Source organism: Nasonia vitripennis (assembly GCF_009193385.2).
Source record: "Nasonia vitripennis strain AsymCx chromosome 1 unlocalized genomic scaffold, Nvit_psr_1.1 chr1_random0002, whole genome shotgun sequence".
In the NCBI taxonomy this organism is placed as follows: Eukaryota; Metazoa; Arthropoda; class Insecta; order Hymenoptera; family Pteromalidae; genus Nasonia; species Nasonia vitripennis.
Window position 1 is genome coordinate 3,142,732 of NW_022279588.1, and position 20,440 is coordinate 3,163,171.

The window sequence follows — 20,440 nt, forward strand, 5'->3', positions numbered from 1 at the left end:
CGGGGTGTCAGGCTTCCCCGCGTGGAGAGATGTTTATATTACTGTTGTCCGTAAGGGGAGGTTAGGGAGCGCTCGCTGAGAGAGGACGCGAGTTAAGAAGCTCCAGCTAAAAAGACGATTTTGCAAAAGAAATAGACGATTAAAGAAGGAGAGTTAGTCAGGAAAAGTGAGAGAATTAATTAAAAAGCGAGGGAAAGTGAAGGCGGAAAAAAGAAAGAAGATTGGTGTTAGGAAAGTGAAAAGAAAAAAGTCAGGAAGGAAGAGGTTAAGAACGCCACAAAAATGGCGGATACGGGAGAAGAAAGTAAGATAGGAGAGAAGAAGGAAGAAATCAAAAGAACGAGAGGAAGGCCGAGGAAAGAAGAAAAAGCAAAAGAACAGGCAGGACAGATGAGAAGCTATTTAGAAAACGGCAACTGCGGATTTCAAGTAGCATTCGGCACGAGGAGAAGAATAGAGCACTCACCGGTAAACGGAAAAGAAGGCGATTCTGGCAAGATACACGAAGAAGGGAAAGTGGATGATGAAAGAAACCGGGGAGGAAGGAGAAGAATGAGGAAGAAGACGAGGTAGTCAAGCAGTCATCGTAAAGGACAAAAACAGCAGGGGCACCGGAAACAGGGACAACGGCAGCGGGAACAACGGCGACAGTGGAGGGGAAGGAGACGACAGTACCGGCAGAGGCAGAAATACCAGCAGGAGACAAAAAGAGAGAAGATGCGGGAAAGGTATCAACAGAGGACGCCACGGGAACGGGAGCAGAGTCAACAACGGAAGAACTAGCGGTAGTACGTAAGTTAATTAAGGACCTAGAAAATAAGATAGATAGGATAGATAGGGAGAAAAGATCATTAGAGAAGGAGATGAACGAGATGAGGGAAAAAGTAAGGCTAGAGAGAATAATCAATGGGGGTTTGAGAAGAGATATAGAGCTGGTTAAAAAAGAAAGAATAATGGATAAAAACAGAATGAACGAGCTTGAATTAGTGATAGAAGAGTTGTTAGAAAAAGGGAGGAACACATTGGGAAAAGAACAGAATGTCGAAAATAACAATAATAATAATGAGGAAAAAGAGTCGGTGCGCGAGGACGGAGCAGGCGAAAGGAAGAGGGCGAGTTAGATATTGAAAACAGCGAGGAAGAGAATAATAATAATAATAAGGGAGGAGGTCTAGGTAATATAAAAAGGGATTATTTGAAGGTTATGCCAGAGAAGTTAGGGGAAGGAGAATTAGAGTGGGCAATGGCAGAGAGAAAAACAGAAAGAAAAACATATTTATTAGGAGAGTAAGAACGGTAGGGGCTAGAATAAAAAAGGAAATTAGGGGAATTATAAAAGAAAAACTAGATGAGGCTATATAAAGAAAATGAGAGCGATAGGGGCTAGGGATAGGGGGTGGATTAATAGTAGAGTTAGAGTCTATGGAAAATAAAATAGAAGTGATGAGAAAGAGGGGCATGTTAAAAGGGATGAATGTGTGGATAGAAGATGATCTAACAGAAAGAGAAAAGGAGATACAAAATTGGCTAAAAATGATTGCAGAAGAGGAAAGGGGAAGAGGGCTAGAAACGCAGGTAGGATATCAGAAAATAAAAGTAAATGGGTGTTGGTATGAATGGAGCGAGAAGAAGGGTAGGATAGAAGAAGCAGGGGAAGGGGGTTTCGGAAATTTCGGAAATAACGGAGAGAATCAGGAGGGGATATAAATAGTGTCATGGAATGTAGCGGGAATTAGTAAGGCGAGGGAGGCCAAAGAGTACCTAGAGAAATTTGAGATAGTAGCGTTGCAAGAAACGTGGCTAGAAAAAGATAGAGAGAGGGATTGGATTAATAGATTAGGGAAAAACTACAAGTGGAAAGCCAAAGCAGCTATAAGACTGAACAAGAAAGGGAGAGGAATGGGGGGAGTGTTAGCAGGAGTTAAGAATAATATAAAAACGGATAGCATGGAGGATTGGGGGTATGGAATAATTATAAGAGGAATCGATTTAGAAGAAGAGCGAAAACTAAATGTGACAGTAGTGTACATAAATAGAGAAATAGATGCGGCTCTGAAAGAGTTGAAAGAGATAACAGAAGGAATGTTAGAGAAAGGAGAACAGATCATTATAACAGGAGATTTTAATGCGAGAATAGGAGACTGGCATATAGGAAAAGAAGGGGAAAAAGAAAGAAGTAGAAACTCAAGCGATGAAGTTGTTAATGCGGAGGGGAAGGAGCTTGTAAACTTCTGTGAAGAAGTAGGATGCGTAATAAAAAATGGTTATACAAAGGGGGATTGGGAGGGGTAACAAACGTTCATAGGAGGGACAAGTTACTCAGTGCTTGACCTGGTGGTAGAAAGAGAAAACGAGAAAGATAGTGTAATAGAAGAAGTGATAGTTAGAGAGAGAATAGAGTCTGATCATTTACCGGTAGAAATTATATTAAGGGGAGTAAAGAAGGATAATGGAAATTTAGAGAGAGATAGGCAGAATAAAAATAGAGAGAAAAAACTGAGGTGGGTAGAAAATAGAGGGAGGGAATACAGAGAAAGAATTGAGGAAAAAACGGTGGAGATTGACAAAGAAGTAGGAGGGATTCAAGGTAGATGGGAGAGACTCTTAGAAGCTATTAAGGATGTGAGTAAGGAATTAAAACTTTCAAGAAATCAGGGGGGGGGTGGGAGAAATAGGAAAGGGGGAAGATATAGAAGTATTTGAACAGAAAAGAAAAGCATGGAGGGCATTAAAAAAGTGGGTTAAAACTAGGAAGGATAAAGATAGAGAGATGATGAAAGAGGAAAAAAGCAAACTCAAGATATTGAGGGAAACAAAAAAAGAGGAGGAAAAACTAAGAAATGGAAGAGGTTAGAAAATAGTAATCGGATGCAGGAATTTTGGGAGGTAATCGACCACTTCAAAGGGAAGAGAAAAAAGAAGGGAGGAGGAATAAAAAAAGAGGAATGGGTGGAACATTTCAAAAAGCTGCTAGGGGCCGAAGAGCAGGAGGTAGAGGGAGATGAGGATAGGAATAGAGAAGTAGAGGCGGGAGAGGGTATAGAGGAGGAAGGAATAGAAGAGTTAAATCAGGATATTAGCGTAGGAGAGGTCAAAATAGCATGGGGTCAAAAGAAGAGTAAAAAAGCGGCACGAGAAGACGGGTTGTTAATAGAGTTCATAAAAGGGTTACCACCAAGCTGGATGGAGGAGTTAACAGAAATTCTAAATGGAATATTCAACGAAGGAAAAATGGTAGAGGGATGGGAGAAAACTAGGCTTTTTCCAATACACAAGGTGGGAGATGAAGAGGTTGTTAACAATTATAGGGGAGTCTCACTTTTAGATGTAGGATACAAGATTATAACGAATATTTTGGCAAGGAGATTGAGGGGATGGTTGGAAAAGAGCGAGGGGTTAAAGGAGAGCCAGACAGGTTTTATGAAGAATAGAGGAACTAGAGATCACATTTTCGTACTAAATAGTTTAATTAATAACAGGATAAAAGAAAAGGGAAAGAAATTATATGTGGGCTTCGTTGATTTTAGAACAACATTTGATACGGTAAACAGGGAAAAAATGATGGAAAAATTAGAAAAAAGGGGGATAAAGGGAAGGTTTCTAAGAATGATAAGAGGTATATACCGAAATACGGAAAACGAAGTGATAACGGAAGAGGGAATCTCGGAGAAATTTAGAACACAAAGGGGGGTAAGGCAGGGGTGTCCGATGAGCCCAACTCTTTTCAATATATATATAGAAGACTTGGAGGATCAGTGGGTTAAAAGGAAGGAGGGAGGAACAGTTAGGGAAAGAGAAAATCTACTGTTCGAAATACGCGGACGATGTAGCCATGGTGTCGGATTCGAGGGAAGGGTTACAAGAGATGCTTAATAGTTTGGAGAAATATAGTGCATACAATGGGTTAGAGGTAAATACTCAAAAAACAAAAATATTGTTAATTCAAAAAGGGGGGAGAAGGAAAAAGGCTGAAAATGGAAATATAAAGGAAAGGAACTGGAAATTGTTAAGGAATATAAATATTTAGGTTTCTGGTTCAACTCAAGAGGGACAGTGGGGACACAGGTAAGAAAAATGACGGTGAAAGTTAGGAAAGAAATGAATACGGTGTGGGGAATTTGGAAAAGGTCGAGGTTAGATAATCTAAAGGGGTGATTGTATTTGATGGACGCAATAGTGAAATCAAGATGTTTATATGGAGCAGAATTATGGAGATGGGAACGGTGGGAAGAGGTAGAGAGGGTACAAGGAAGGTACGTGAAAATGGCGCTAGGGGTAAATGAAAACACACCAGACTATATCTGGAAAATGGAGGCAGGTAGAACTAACTTAGACATAGAATCGAGAAAAAGAGCAGGGAATTATTTGATAGAAATAATAAAAATGGAAGAGGGAAGGTGGCCAAAAATATGCTTGTTAGAGGAATTAAGGAATTTGAAAAATGGATATCCGTCGGAATGGGGAAGGAAATTGGAAAAGGCATTTAAAGAGGTGGGAGATGAAGAGAGCTTTCTGTAGGAATTGCAATGAATGTAAGGAAAAGCTAGGAGAGGAGGAATATTGGGGAGTTAAAAAATGGAACGGGGACACAAAGGAACAATGGGCAAGGTTAAGATGTGGGAGTGTGGGGAGGGGAAAAGAAAAGGGGTTTAAGGATAGTAAATGTAGGGTCTGCAAGGAAAAAGAGGAAAGCGTAGAACATATATGGGTATGCGGAAAAGCAAGAGAGAAAATGGAAGAAGAATGGATAAAAGAAATTGAGGAATTAGGGTTAACTAGGGAGGAGGAAGAAATCAGGAGGAGTCTGAGCAGGACACTGAAAGGCGAATTAAAAGAAGGAATGTGTAGATATAGCAGGAGATTTGAGGAAGAAGCCAGGGCAAGCACTGAGAGGGAGGAATGAAAAGATAGAGAGAAAGAAAAAGGGAAGGGGTAGATAAGAAGCGAAAAAGCGAGCGACATTGTGGATATTGTAAATAGCGTTGGAAAATGTAAAAAAATGTAAATACGGAGAAGGTAAGAAAGGGGTTGATATAAGTAGTTATAAATGGAAATGTAAGAGAAAGAGACAAGGGTGTAAATGTAAAAAGAGAAATCTGTACATGGAAAATAAACTATAAATAAAAATAAATAAATAAAAATACTGTTGTCCGTAACACGCATAACACATACAAAAAAATCAAGGCTTGCAGAAATGGTGTAACGAAATTTGTCATTAACTCCTAAAGATTGTTCTTAGCGTGTGTGTGTGTATGCGCTTGTATTGTCAATGAGTGCATGCGCGCATGTTTGTGCGGGTGTAATCCAAACCCGGAGGATAGACCGGTGTCTTATATGCTAAAAGCGTTTTACTATTAGTAATTTTTTTTATTAAATACTTTTATTCAGGACTGAACTATAATAGCCACTTTGTTCCCTGAAAAGCGGAACTAAAGTAGCATTCTAATTCCTAAAATGCGAGAAATAAACTATTTATTCCCGCAAAATTTTGGAAATTTTTGATAATTTAGAAAAAATTTTTTAAATTTTGAAAAAATGTTAAAAAATAGAAAAATTAATTGATTTTGTATAAATTATCAAAATGATTGTTATTTTGTTTTATTATATATGAAATAAGTATAATAGAATATATAGATAATAATAACAAACGTATATTTTAAATAAAATGTCGATAGCTGAGTAGGTCCCACTTTTCCAGAAATAAAGTGGCTACACATTTCAGTCGTGAATAAAGCACTATATGCCTCGCTTCGCTCGGGCAGTAAACTCTCACCCGTAGGAACAATCAACGACTTTACTCCTTTGTTGCATAATGTACTATTGTACTCCTAAAAGTAAGATAATTAATAAAATTTTATTCACGACTGAACTATAATAGCCACTTTATTCCCTGAAAAGCGGGACTAAAGTAGCATTTTATCCCGGTGGAGAAGCGCGTGAGGGGAAGTGAGCGCAGCGGCGCCACGCGGTGACGTGTGAGGGAAACCGTTGCTAAGGAGGTCAGCGACGGCTGCACGAGAAAAAGGGGAAGCAGACGCGATTTAAACTATTTCAATCTTTGCAATTTGAGAAAATCTAGGAGGTGCGTTGCTCTACGCAGATCGAAACGTAACCTATTTACAGGTTATCTAGCTCTTGCATTTCAATTTTAAATGAGTCTGTGCTTCGACGCACAGCCTGAACTTGGTCGGTACAGCTGATTACAAGATATCGAAAGCTAGGCGCGAAAAAATTTCAAACGAGAGACCGCTTTTATAGCACAGAACGTGCTTCCTCTTGTTTCCATTGCGTGAGCGGCGATTAGAAATGTTTTGTGTGTACGACTGTCCAAGTCTCTACGCCCGGTTTTACTTTTTTTAGCTGAAAAGAACGTAGGTCTAAAGCCTTGTAGAGGTAGCGTAATTTTGGAGCATAGCACAGAGACAGCAAGCTTCCGCTTGCCTTCACCGCAAGGGAGTAAGGTTTTAGAATGGAATAAAAAGGCATTTTAGCAGAATATCCTAACTTTATACCAGACTTTTCTACATCACAAAATATTACATGACCTAATTTCTTTTCCTTTATTTCCAGATTTCCTCATGGCCTGGGCATTCTCCGATCACAGTGAATTGAAAGCAGCAAAAAACTCTATTCTGATGCCAACTTTAAAGGCGTTCTTTAAAGAAAATTTGATAGAAATGAATGTCTAAGAAAGTATCAGTTATTAATACTCAGTATCTGTTTATTACTAAGAAACTGATTGTGCTTTAAATGGCACCACGGCGAAGTGGCGCGTTGCGCTCAAGCGTACGCAGCTACTCCGCCTCACAGCATCGGAAAATCTGTGGCGGAGGGACCTTCGAGCTTCTTCGAAAAGGTCCACCAGTTTTCATGTCATTTTCGCGGCAGTGAACGGCTTCACGGCGACGTAGGTAATCTGCGTTAGACTATTAGAAAATCTGCGGCGGAGGGACCCTGGAGCCTTTTCGAAAAAGTTCACCAGCTTAAATGACGATATTGCAGCGGTGAACGGCACCACGGTGAAGTGGCGCGTTGGGCTTACGCGTACCCAGCTACTCTGCCTTACATCATCGGAAAATTCGCGGTGGAGGGACCATGGTTGTTTTCCGGAAATTTCTCCACCTTAACTGGCGTATGCGCAATCATTTCTTTAAAGGAGGGACTAGAGCTTTTTTACTGCGCGCGCCGCGCGCAGAGGGCATATAAAGATTATAGCACATTACCATACAAGTGGCATTTTTGGCAGTGTAAATGTCACTGCAGACACGTATATCGTACAATATTTTACAGCAGAGCCTGTCTTAAATCCGTCAAGACACGCTTAGCCGTGGTATCAGCAGTTCTTTCTGGCACTGTAAGGTTAGCACTCGAGCTCGCACAGGAGTGTAGCGAGGGTGATAAGCACGGTGCCAGAGAGGATTACGCAGTGCTATAAGACTTTTTCGAACAAAATAGCAGTGCATTGTTTTCGGCTTAACGCTCCGAAGTGACAGCAACATCAAACAAACTATATGTCGTTGTCGTTGTCTGTAGAACTGGTACGTTAACCTTTAACGTTTGTATTCTTAAATAGTAACAGAAGCTTATAAATTTCGAAGATATCTAGAATTTAGCACGTCCAGTACATCTGTATTTCATCGTCTACTTGATAGTCATCATAAATATACAAGTTTTATTACTGTCTTATCTGAGTCTGATAATTTTGATGAACAGTTTTTGTCGTCTGATTTTTGAGAATTATTTTCAAGCCTGTGTTCACAACCAAGCCAACGCGTGAGCAAATTCAACAACTGAGAAACTTTTATCGTTTGTATCAGGAGAAAATCAAAATCCATGTAGACTATGTATTTTAAAATAAAATTTTCCTTTATATCATTTGAGGTGCCTCGTTCAAGTCTGTCGCTGACAGGCTAAAAGATATAAGTCTACTTTTCGTGTTTTCGAGAAATAAGGTGTCAATGTTTAGATTTACATGTAAGATAGGTATAAACGAGAAAGGGCGCGATATAAAACCTGAAAACCGCACTCATGGACATATTTATTGGGTATATCCTAGCTTTGAAGCAACTTTTCAATAACTCCCGACATTTTTACACTAAACGGCCTTTTTGAAGGTATGAAATCTACAGTTATATCGATTTTCGCGAACAGTGGACTTATGTCATTTTGGTTATCAGCAACAGAAATATATTATCGAGACCTTATTTATAAATGCAATAATTCAGTGAATGCAAAAACAGGAATAAACCGTTATTTTTATCAGACGTACACAAAAAAGAAATATTTTCAAAATTGAGCTTATATGAGGTAGTGAAGAATGTGACGGTAGAGGATGGTTACTTTTCGACGGATTTTATTAATCAAGTAGCATCGAAAGCTTGGAAAGCGATGCCACCAAATGGTATATCCTCATAAATGGTTATTCCTCTGAGGCGCCGATATGTTACATACACTTTTCTTTCTCATATTCTTCGTTTAAAATCTATTATTGTAAAATATAGTAGTCAATATTAACAATCTTATAGAATCAATTGATGAATGTTCATGAAGCACTTGTGTATGCTGAGTTGGATAAAGTGCAAAGAAAAATCTGTACAGGATTTGTTCAGTCGCCAAATCTTGGAGAATACCGACCTGGATAACTTAAGTATTACTGATGCATTCATGGACGAAGATTTCGATATTACGATCTTAAAAAATTGTTTGCATCACTGCAACATTCGAGACTTTTACGGATTTGATCCTTAAAAAAAATCTAAAAAATGTATATATAGTAAACGATTAAATAAAATTGTAGCTGTTTATTTCTTACAATCTGTTATTAACGTCCCAACGCGCCAACAATAACTGCAAGCTGATAACAATAAATTACTCAATTTCTCACGTCTGTATTACGATAGCTCTATTGCTTTCCTCACAAGAATTTTATCGTAAAAAAATTGTGTCTAAAACTCCGGTGCCCTTCGTCACTGTGAAACTGTTCGTAGGTACGATAACGTCATTTCAGCTAAACAATTCTTCCAGAAAACCTGCAGGGTCACTCCTGCACGAAGTTTTAACTGCTGAAACGCAGATTACCTGCGTACGTGTGGGTCCGACAGGCCACTTCGCCGTGGTGCCGTTTGCCGCTGCAAAAACGTCAGTTAAGGTGAAGAACTTTTCCGGAAAACAAGCAGGGTCCCTCAGCCGCAGATTCTCCGATGCTATATAGCGGAGTAGCTGCGTACGCATGAGCGCAACGCGCCACTTAGCGGGGGAGCCATTCGCCGCTGCGAAAGCGTCATTTAAGCTGGTAAACTTTTCCGAAAAGTCTCCAGGGTCCCTCCGCTGCAGATTTTCTGATACTGTAACGCAGATTATATGCGTACGCTTAAGCACAACGCGCCACATCGCCGTGGTGCCGTTCGCCGCCTCAAGAATGTCAGTTAAGGTGGAGAACTTTTCCGGAAAACGAGCAGGGTCCCTCTGTCGCAGATTTTCCGATGCTGTAAGGCGGAGTAGCTGCGTACGCGTGAGCGCAACGCGCCACTTCGCCGTGGTGCCATTTAAAGCACAATCAGTTTCTTAGTAATAAACAGATACTGAGTATTAATAACTGATACTTTCTTAGACATTCATTTCTATCAAATTTTCTTTAAAGAACGCCTTTAAAGTTGGCATCAGAATAGAGTTTTTTGCTGCTTTCAATTCACTGTGATCGGAGAATGCCCAGGCCATGAGGAAATCTGGAAATAAAGGAAAAGAAATTAGGTCATGTAATATTTTGTGATGTAGAAAAGTCTGGTATAAAGTTAGGATATTCTGCTAAAATGCCTTTTTATTCCATTCTAAAACCTTACTCCCTTGCGGTGAAGGCAAGCGGAAGCTTGCTGTCTCTGTGCTATGCTCCAAAATTACGCTACCTCTACAAGGCTTTAGACCTACGTTCTTTTCAGCTAAAAAAAGTAAAACCGGGCGTAGAGACTTGGACAGTCGTACACACAAAACATTTCTAATCGCCGCTCACGCAATGGAAACAAGAGGAAGCACGTTCTGTGCTATAAAAGCGGTCTCTCGTTTGAAATTTTTTCGCGCCTAGCTTTCGATATCTTGTAATCAGCTGTACCGACTAAGTTCGGGCTGTGCGTCGAAGCACAGACTCATTTGAAATTAAAATGCAAGAGCTAGATAACCTGTAAATAGGTTTTTCTGCGGAAATAGTTTAAATCGCGTCCGCTTCCCCTTTTTCTCGCGCAGCCATCGCCGACCTCCTTAGCAACAGTATCCCTCACTCGTCATTGCGCAGCGCCGCCGCGCTCACTTCTCCTCACGCGCTTCTCCGCCTGGCTCAGTAGTGGGGGGATTTTCTTTTCCTGACTAGGAAATTGAAAAGTGGAGGAAAATTTTTTCGACCAATTTCCCTGGACTCAGTTTTTTACGCTGATCACGGTGGTACCAAAATGTTATATTGTTTTAGTATGACCCTGTATGCCTCGCTTTGCTCGGGCAGTAAACTATCACCTGCAGGAATAATCAACGACTTTACTCCCTTGTTGCATTATGTACTATTGTACTCCTAAAAGTAAGATAATTAATAAAATTGTATTCACGACTGAAGTATAATAGCCACTTTATTCCCTGAAAAACGGGGCTAAAGTAGCATTTTATTAAATTTTTTTTTCCGCAAAGAACTTTATTCCCGCAAAATGCGAGAAATAAATTCTTTATTCCCTCAAAATGCGGGAGTACAGTATTTTTGCGGGAAATAAACTCTTTATTTCCACAAAATGCGGGGAACAAACTGTTTATTTCCGCAAAATTTTTTAATGTTTTGCAAATTTGAAAAAAATTTTAAAAATTTTGAAAAAATGTTAAAATATAGAAAAATCTATGTATTTTGTATAAATTATCAAAATTATTGTTATTTTGTTTTATCGTATATGAAATAAGTATAATAGAATAAATAGAAAATAATAACAAACGTATATTTTTATTAAAATGTCGATAGCTGAGTAGGTCCCACTTTTCAAGAAATAAAGTGGCTCGCATCACTCGGGCAGTTAACTCTCACCTGCGGATATAATCAACGACTTTACTCCCTTGTTGCATAATCTACTATTATCTACCAATTGAAAAGTACAAGAACTTTTCACAATTGTTCGTGGTTAAAAACGTTTCCCTCTTTTCCAACAAAAAGCTTAGTAAAGAATATTTTCATTAAATTAGACACGAATCGTTGCATAAACAAATTAAATGTTTTTATTGTTCTAGCAAATTCAAGGCTCCAGCTCCTGATCAAAATTATGGAAGAGGCCGCGATTGGAATGTTGATCTCATTCCCAAATTTTTAATGGCTAATGGCTTACTTGTAAAATTGTTGATTCATACAGGGGTTACACGGTACTTAGAATTTAAATCTATTGAAGGCTCTTATGTTTACAAATCAGGAAAGATTTCAAAAGTACCAATTGATCAACAAGAAGCTTTGTCTAGTGATTTGATGGGTATTTTCGAAAAGAGGCGGTTTAAAAACTTTCTTTTATGGGTTCAAAATATGCAAGAAGACGATCCAAAAACGTGGGATAATTTTGATCCATTTAAAAATCCTATGAGTGCATTATATAGTAAATTTAATTTAGATAAGAATACTCAAGACTTCACCGGTCATGCTCTTGCTTTGTACAGGTAAGAAAAATTTGGTATAAATTACAACATCGTTATTACACCCATTTAAGGAATGTCACATGGTTCCCACGTATATATTAGTTTTTACGAGATAATTATTTTTCATGGATTTTTAAGTGCAAGATTCGGGTCAAACAAAATTATCGTAAAAGTAATATTCTTGGTCACTTTTAAGTGTTAATTTACATAATTAATAGTTAATTTAATGTTTAATGTTATTTTTACATTTCACTCATTTGCTTGGCAGTTCTCAAGCAGTGCTTTAGTTAAAAACATGATGAAAATAGAATGTCACTAGGCTAAAACGTTTTAATAAACTGGCCCGTCACTTCAAACTGGACACGAACTGGCTGAAAACTACTAATTATTTCCACCCGGGTTTTTAGGCACTCGCCTCGTATAAAGAGTTTCGAAGAAACCTCTTATACCCAGGGCGAACTTGAAACGGTCACGACTTATCTCGGTCCTGTAGTAATTAAATTTATGTAAGAATACAAAATCTATTGATTTTACTATCTGAAAAGTCGCGAATATTTACTAATCTGCGTCGTGATTCTGACAACAGATTAAATAGAAAGATTTAACATTTTTATAATAATTCTCAATTATGATAGTTCAGGTCCGGGATACCAGGTAGTGGAGGTTTATCGCAATAAAGAGATTTTTGTTCTTTATAACAAAAATAAATATATTCAAATAAATAAATAATAGAATATTGCGTATATCTTGCATATATTCTAAGTATCACAAAAATTAAATGGGTAGATCCGCTTTGATTTTTACAAACAAAAATAAAGAGATACGCGTTTAAGTTGCGTAATCTGATTTGAATCGTATTGTTACAAGAAGAGATTTTATGCAGATACGCTTAAATTTGCGTTATCTGATCGTATTCGAAATTTTACAAGTTTAAATTAGGTAACGAAATGTTTCTAAATTATTTTGACAAGAATTAGAATTTTTCTAAGTCTAGGACTGATACGCTTTATGATGCGATATCGTGCCTAACTCGAAATTTTTATAAGTGTAGAAATGTTCGAAAATATTCTAAGTCGTTTACTCGAGGCATAAGTTGCTCGGGATTTTTGACTAGGCGCCTAAGTTGCGCTAGAGCTAGTGAGCTCATACTGGCTGTGCGGGTCCTTTTATAGGCCTCGGAGAGAGCGGGGATCGTGCCGCCGAAAATACTTTCACATTCACACTTTCACACAGACATTCACATCTATGTACAAAACCTATTTATACAAATAATTTATAGTATGCGCGCGCTACGCCGCCGCCGCCGCTTCTCCTTCTCTTGCGCCGCTACGCTCGCCGCTTCTATATACATATACATATATATATATATATATATATATATATATATATATATATATATATATATATATATATATATATATATATATATACACATGGTGTGTTGCGCGCTCTCCCTCTTCTTTCGGTGTTGCTGTTACCGCCGCTCGCCGTCTCGTGGCGCTGCTGAAATTGCGCTGTCAGCTGTAGCGCGGGCCTATTCTAGTTGAAAATGCGGGAGCGCGATACTCGCGTAAAATCTAAAAATGTATTCAATAAATTTTAGTTTTTTTTCTGTGTAGTTTTTTTGCGGAGCTTGTACGGGGCGTTACAAACTGAAAGAAAAAATTAGTTATTGAGAGAATTACTCGATAAGCAGAAAAGTGAAATAAATAGTTCAAAAAACAAAACCTATGCTCAAGTAATTTCCAGTGCCATGCCTAATAATAAGCAAAAACGAATCCCAAAAATTATAGTTAAAAATAAAGATACTAAAGAATTTTCTACTGACAAGATAAATGATAAGATAAATTAAACCATGTTTTAATTGTGGTAGATACGGGCATAATGGCTTTAAGTGCACAAATAATCACACATGTTTAAAATGTGCAGGTAATCATAAGACTACAGATTGTACGGGTAATAAATTAAATTGTTCTAATTGTATCTTCAGTAATAATAAGTATAAAACACAATATAATACTGAGCATATGGCAACAGATAGCCACGCATGCACTATTCTACAGAATAAAATAAGGAAGTTCATTGACTTTACTAACTGTACGATACAACCTGTAATACCGAGATATGTCAGTATGGCAGAAAATACTTCAAGCAAGGCGAGCATCTGGGATGTCTTCTACATCACTCAACTCATAAGGATTAACTAATGGCCCAAGAATTCAACTTTGAAGATATATACAACATAGAATGTGATGCGGAGAATATCAGGTCACTCAACAAGAGCATCTCGAAGAAAAAGAACTTAATTTTGTGTGTAAATATAAGAAATCTAAATCCGAATTATGAGAAATTAGAATTATTTATTGAAAACTTGGTAGTAAAACCAATTATTATAATATGTACGGAAACATGGACCTTACAATATCTAATGCTATTAGACAAAGTAGTGGTAATTCAAAACAGCTTTGGCGCATAATAAATGATAAGTTAGGAAAAAAAAGAAACAATGAGGATAACTTGATAGTATAATAGTTAATGATCAGAAAATTGAGGATAAGACTACTATTGCGAACACTATGAATGAATATTACTGTAACGTAGGAATAAATTTAAGCAGTCAAATTAAAAAATAGACTTAGAGCAATTGAAGCTGCTAGCTAGAAATAACTACTCAATTTTTATTAATCCAACTAATATGTATGAAATTCAAATTATAATTATTGCAATGAAAAAGAAGGCTGGTGGGGTAGATAATATTAGTGCAATAACTATCAAAACTTTATCTAAACATATATTAAAACCATTAGAGTATATATTGAATCTAAGCATACAGCAATCAATCTGGCTTAATGCACTGAAACAAGCGGATATTGTACCTACATATAAGTCGGGAGAGTTGTATTAGTAATTATAGACCAATATTGCTAACTTCTAACATTGCCAAAATATTTGAAAAAATCATATACAATAGACTTTATAATTTTATCATGAAACACAAAATAATATCTGATAAACAATTTGTCTTTATAAGAAATAGAGGAACGAAAGATGGTCTTAATTGTTTAACAAATATTATATATAGAAACCTAGATAAAAGTAAACCGATTATAGCAGTGTTCTTAGACCTAGCTAAAGCCTTCGATACTGTAGATCACAGTATACTGCTGGACAAATTAGAAAGATATAGTGTAAGAGGAGAAGCATTAAAATTACTGACTAGCTATCTATCTGATAGAAAACAATGTGTCAAAATAAGTAACTGCAAGAGTGAGTATAAAGAAATTACGATAGGGGTTCCACAAGGAACCATACTTGAACCTTTATTTTTCATATTATATGTTAATGGCTTATTGATAGATATACAGAATTAAACTATATTATCTTACGCAGATGACACAGTTATCATTTCATGTGATAACTCGTGGACAGATGCACAAGAAAGATTAAATGAATATCTTCGTAAGGTTGCAATATGGCTAAACCTAAATAAATTATCATTCAATGTAAAAAAAACCGTATATACCCTATTGATAAATCTCAGGTGAGATCTCACCTGAAATCTCATGACAAAATCTCGTCTGACCAAGTGCGTGAATTAACTAAGTTCCGCAGCTGAAAAAATTCTAAGTTCCGCAGGGAAGAAATCTACTTGTAGAACCGTGTTTTTTATGCGTTTCAGGCGATTTTTAATCGTTCTAGATAGTTCCAAAAAAGAGCATTAAATTTTTTTTGGTGAAAATTCGCAAAAATCCGATCAAGTCCAGAACCTAAAAAAAGTTCCGTGGGAAAAATCTACTTGTAGAACTGTGTTTTTTATGCGTTTCAGACGATTTTGAATTGTTCTACATATTTGTTAAATGTACATTTCGAAAGTTTTTATTTATAAAAAATTTACTTATCTAATTTTTATACAAATATTTTACAAATTGTGTAGAAACGTGCTACTATAACAATTTTTACTCAACTGCTTTGGTTCAAACTTCCGCAGTGGTCTCTATGGCTGTGGCGGCTTAAAAAATCACATGAGTACTGATATGAAAACCATAAATCTATTAGTTAAGATAAAAATCACTTGATTTATTGTTTTATTAAGTTGAAACAAACCTACATGAAAATTTTACTCTGTAATTTTTGCACCAGATCTCGATTATTTTTATACACTCCACCCTAGGCTAAGATTCCATAGCGTATCATGCTATGGAAAAAAGCATAATATATCATTCGTAGTGTTACTGTCGATATGTTTGCTAGCTTATAAAACATATATACTAAGTACAAAAGATGTTAAAATGACTCTATCGGTCTATACGAGCACAATTAATTTTGAAATAATAGGCTATGACACTGTTTATTCTCAAAATTTGAGATCTTGAACAGGCATTCCTTTCAAAAATAAAATAAAATAATTATTAGTTATTCTATTCCTAAAGTATAAACTGATTTATTTATACTTCCTAACGTCAATTTTTCTACTTTGGGGTTTAGAGTGTGACCCCTAATGCCTATACAGTACAGTTTTTTAAGAAATAATTCATGATCGACCGTATCGAAGGCCTTGGTCAGATCAAGAAAAGTTACAATTGTTGGTATATTCCTATCCAAATTATTATACAACACTTCCGTAATATAATTTAACGCATCTTTGATCCAATATTTTTCCTAAATCCAAATCTATGCTTGGATAAAATATTATTTTTATGGACAAATTCATACAACCTATTGTATATTATTGTTCTAAACATCTTACTGATAAACAAAGACAAAATAATGTTCTGGAATATATTACCAAAAAATTTTAAATTCAGAACGATTAATCGGTAATTTTCCATATAAAAACGAGACTTGGGAAAGGATTTTATAATAATTATAATGCTAAATTAGCTAATATTAAACGAGCAGAAATAAGCTCCGGTTTGTTTAAAACTTGGTATGCATCCTGGCTGATTAAGGAATTCAAAATATCTTACAACAAAGACATCAACAACAATGAAATAAACGACGAGTTTTACGAATCAGGCAAGTATAAATAATTAAATCATAACGGATTCTTATAAAAGAGATATAAATGTGAATCACAAGCAATATTGTGAACAAACTAGGCTTTTATATATATATATATATATAGATCTATGCCAACATATAAGATATGAGATGGCCGGTACAAGGTAATAAAATGAAACGATAAATTTCTCTCTAATATTTTTGCTTGTAAAGTTACTTAGTAACTTTCAAGTTAACTTTTTGCTAGTAAATTATCTAAATTATCTAAAAGTTTGAGAATCCCTATGCTAATAATTGTGCTGTAAAGCAATATAAACATACATAATTTCTTATTTACTATCAGTTAGTTACAGATATTCGATATTAAAAGTAAATTATGAAGAATACATTTATTATTCTAAATTTTTCATTAATGCACGTCAAGCTACAAAGAATTGAAATTGACATTTCGAGCATTTTTGCAATTTCTACCTATTTTGATTATTATTTATCTCCTTGATCGACCAATTTTCATTGAAAGCATAAATACATTCTTGTAAAATTTTCTAAACTTTGTATTATGATTATATGATGATATTACACGAAAATACTCAATTGAATAGTCGTGGTTAAAATAAAAGATTCATATTTTTCAAAAATTTATAACAAATTTTATTGGCGCTATTATAAACCTAATTTTTGAAAATGTAGTTTTGATAAAGTAATTTATAAATATTTTTTAGTAATAAAACGTGGTCGTCCTTCTCTGGAAATAGTATAGGTAAGAGAAAAATAAGAGAAGCAAAAGAGACTTATGCACCAAATGTTTTGCTTAAAGCTAGTCAAGACATTTTGAAATCTCAAGGAAATTCAAGCGGTAGCAAAATATCAAAACTATACTATACTATGTGACATGTGTAAATTTAATACGGATCTGATAATATAGAGTTAATGCCTGTAAAATGCCAATAATGAGATGTAATGAAAATCTTTCTGAGTTTTTCTTTTATCAAAACAATTAACTACAAATTGTACAAGTCGTTTGAAGTCGAAATTTGCTAGCCTTTTTGTATTTACTATAAAATACAAGAAGTTATTTGAATCGACCAAATAAATGGCTTTGGGGTTATACTTATTCCATTCATTGTTCGAAAAATGTGAAAAAAGCAATTCATTAACTTATTTTAAGAAATTTGAAATATTTGCATTTCTATCAGGTAGTGTGAGAAAAAATTGATTCTCGCGCAGTAGTACGGAATCATTTTATGAATGTTTATCAAATACTATATTTAAATAATTTGCGTAATTAACGATTCTGAAAATTGTTAAAATGAGAAACTGGTAATAAAATGTTGAAATTATTTTGTAGACTCCTAAAGATCAAAAACAAGTTGTAGAGGAAGAAAAAAAAGGGTAAGAGAACAGCTTCACGAGAAACTTGGAATTAAAGTTGATACACCGAAAAGAGGATTTGGAAGTACTAATGATGGCAATACTGCCAGAATAATCTTCAAGAATTGTAGCATTGTCGCAGAAATAACAGGTTCAAAAAGATTTAATATATATTTTTATATTGATAAATTATAAATGTGATTCGAGGCATATAAAAAAATACAAATTATAATATATGTTACTTGCACGATTTGATAAAATTCTTATTTTTGGGATCTTTTTAGTTATTAGTAAAACTCATATATTAATCTATCCACCGATTTAAGCACTTTTATTTTATCATAAACATTATTTAGAGTATCAACATATTGGAATTAATAATTGAATTTGTAAACAGCAGTATTTTTGAATTTATTTCATATATTTCTTATGTCAAGCCTGCATCTTTAAACAGTAGTGTTTGACACTATGAAGCAGTAGTGTAATACATAATAATATAATAATTAGTATAATATGGTGCAATAAATCAATTTTCAACAATATATGCAATAAGATCCGTAAAATAGCTTTGATGGTAGAAAGATGCAAGTTGTAAGAAAAAATAATCAATACACGTGATAAAAATAATTATCCCTCCTCATATTTTTACTTGAGCAATAAACTTATATTTGTAAATAATATTTTTTGACATTTGTGCGTGCATAAGTCGGATTTTTAGCGCATGGAACGTATTTTGCCCAAGCGAAGCAAATGAAAAAAGTTACATGCGCTGAATATGAACTTATCCACTAGTGTCGAAAAATGTTTTATGCTACGAGAGCCAAGAAATTATGCCAATTTTCCTATTTGTAGGTTAAAGTAATATAATTAAATAACATTAAACAATAACGCTTTACATGTGTGCCAATATTGATTCTACACTTATGTGATCATCAATCTTGCTTCACTTGAGCAACAAACCTCACGTTCTTGTAGAATCAATTTTTTCACGTTTGTATCGAAATATACCATTAACATCCTACTCTAAAAAAGAGAGAAATCATCATTCTGTTCATTCTCTGATTGGTCGTCGATTAGCCAATAAGATTACGAGATAGATGGCGGGACGCGCGTAATAGTTTGTTTCTAACCTATAAAAATGTTTAATATAAAGCAGAGCGCGCATTGATCTTGCTAATACAATAAATTTAAAATGTAATATTATTTTTTTAGGTTTTGATGAAATCTTGTTGCGCAAATTTCAAACTATTCTTGGAGTTTTGTCATCTCAAAACAAAATCGACATTAATGCCTTTCAAGATTACTGCAAACTAACGGCAATGCGATACGTAGAATTGTATCCTTGGTATTACATGCCTCCTTCGATACATACCATATTGATACATGGTCATTTAATTGTACAAACAGTAGTTCTTCCTATTGGCATGTTTTCCGAAGAAGCTCCGGAATGCAAAAACAAAGACATTAAACGTTATCGAGAGAACCATAGTAGAAAAACATCAAGCTACTAAAGTAAAATTTATAAAAGTTTGTGAAATCATTACCCTTATTCAAGTTATAATGCATACTCTTATTCCTGGTAGAAATTCAAATAGTTAAAATGGCCAGGAAACTAATAAATGGCTATGAAAAGTAGCCCGGAACTAATTTACGATAAAACGCTTTTTCTCACATTTTTTGAGCATTTTATGGAATCAACATAACCTTAAAACCATGATAGAGATGTAACTTCTTGCATTGTACACTAAAAGCAAAGAGACATACGAATTTCGATCGGTTTTTAAACTGTTTATACAACTCACAGCCAATGTAAATGTACTTGAATCATTTTGCAGAGATATTCATGATTTCTCATTTTTTTACCTTTTTGGCCAAGTATATTTTGCATAGCGCTTTTACAGCCATTAACTGGCTATCATTTATATTTTGCTTTAGCCAATCCAATCTATGTTTACAAGCTTGGAAATGCTTAAGAAAGGTTTGAAAAAGCGATTTATCACGTGGAGAAAAATGGTCCATTATTCGCCTATTTCTACCCATATATGGTATTTACTAGCTTTTTAATGAAATCGATTTCTACCAGGGCAAAGGAGTAAAATTAACTCAAAGTTTAGTAATGTTATTTACCTAAAAATACTATATTAAACAAATTTGTAATATTGCTAGTGAAAAAGAAAATTTAAGAATAGGTCTTTTTTATAACTAACATCTAGAATAGTAATTCTACAATTTTCGTAAGTGTATACACTCGTCAAAATCTGATTGTTTTAAATGAGATAAGTGTAGAATAGAATATAAACAATGATATTTTTAAAAAATCAATGATTTTTACTTGACATACATAATAACTCAAATTCTTGCTAATATGAAAACCATTCGAACTAAATTACAATTAATTTTCAGCTTAGATAGTCAAATATGTAGC

General features: G+C 35.1%; 1 protein-coding gene across 2 annotated transcripts in view; it reads left to right on the forward strand.

Moving 5' to 3' along the window:
• The window catches only part of LOC100117809 (rab GDP dissociation inhibitor beta), a 139,690-nt gene that overhangs the window by 33,889 nt on the left and 85,361 nt on the right, over window positions 1-20,440 (forward strand). For both annotated transcript variants that reach the window (XM_031924854.2, XM_031924885.2), the window contains one exon: window positions 11,251-11,664. In XM_031924854.2, the coding sequence (XP_031780714.1) occupies window positions 11,251-11,664 (414 nt within the window). The remainder of the gene's footprint in view (window positions 1-11,250; window positions 11,665-20,440) is intronic.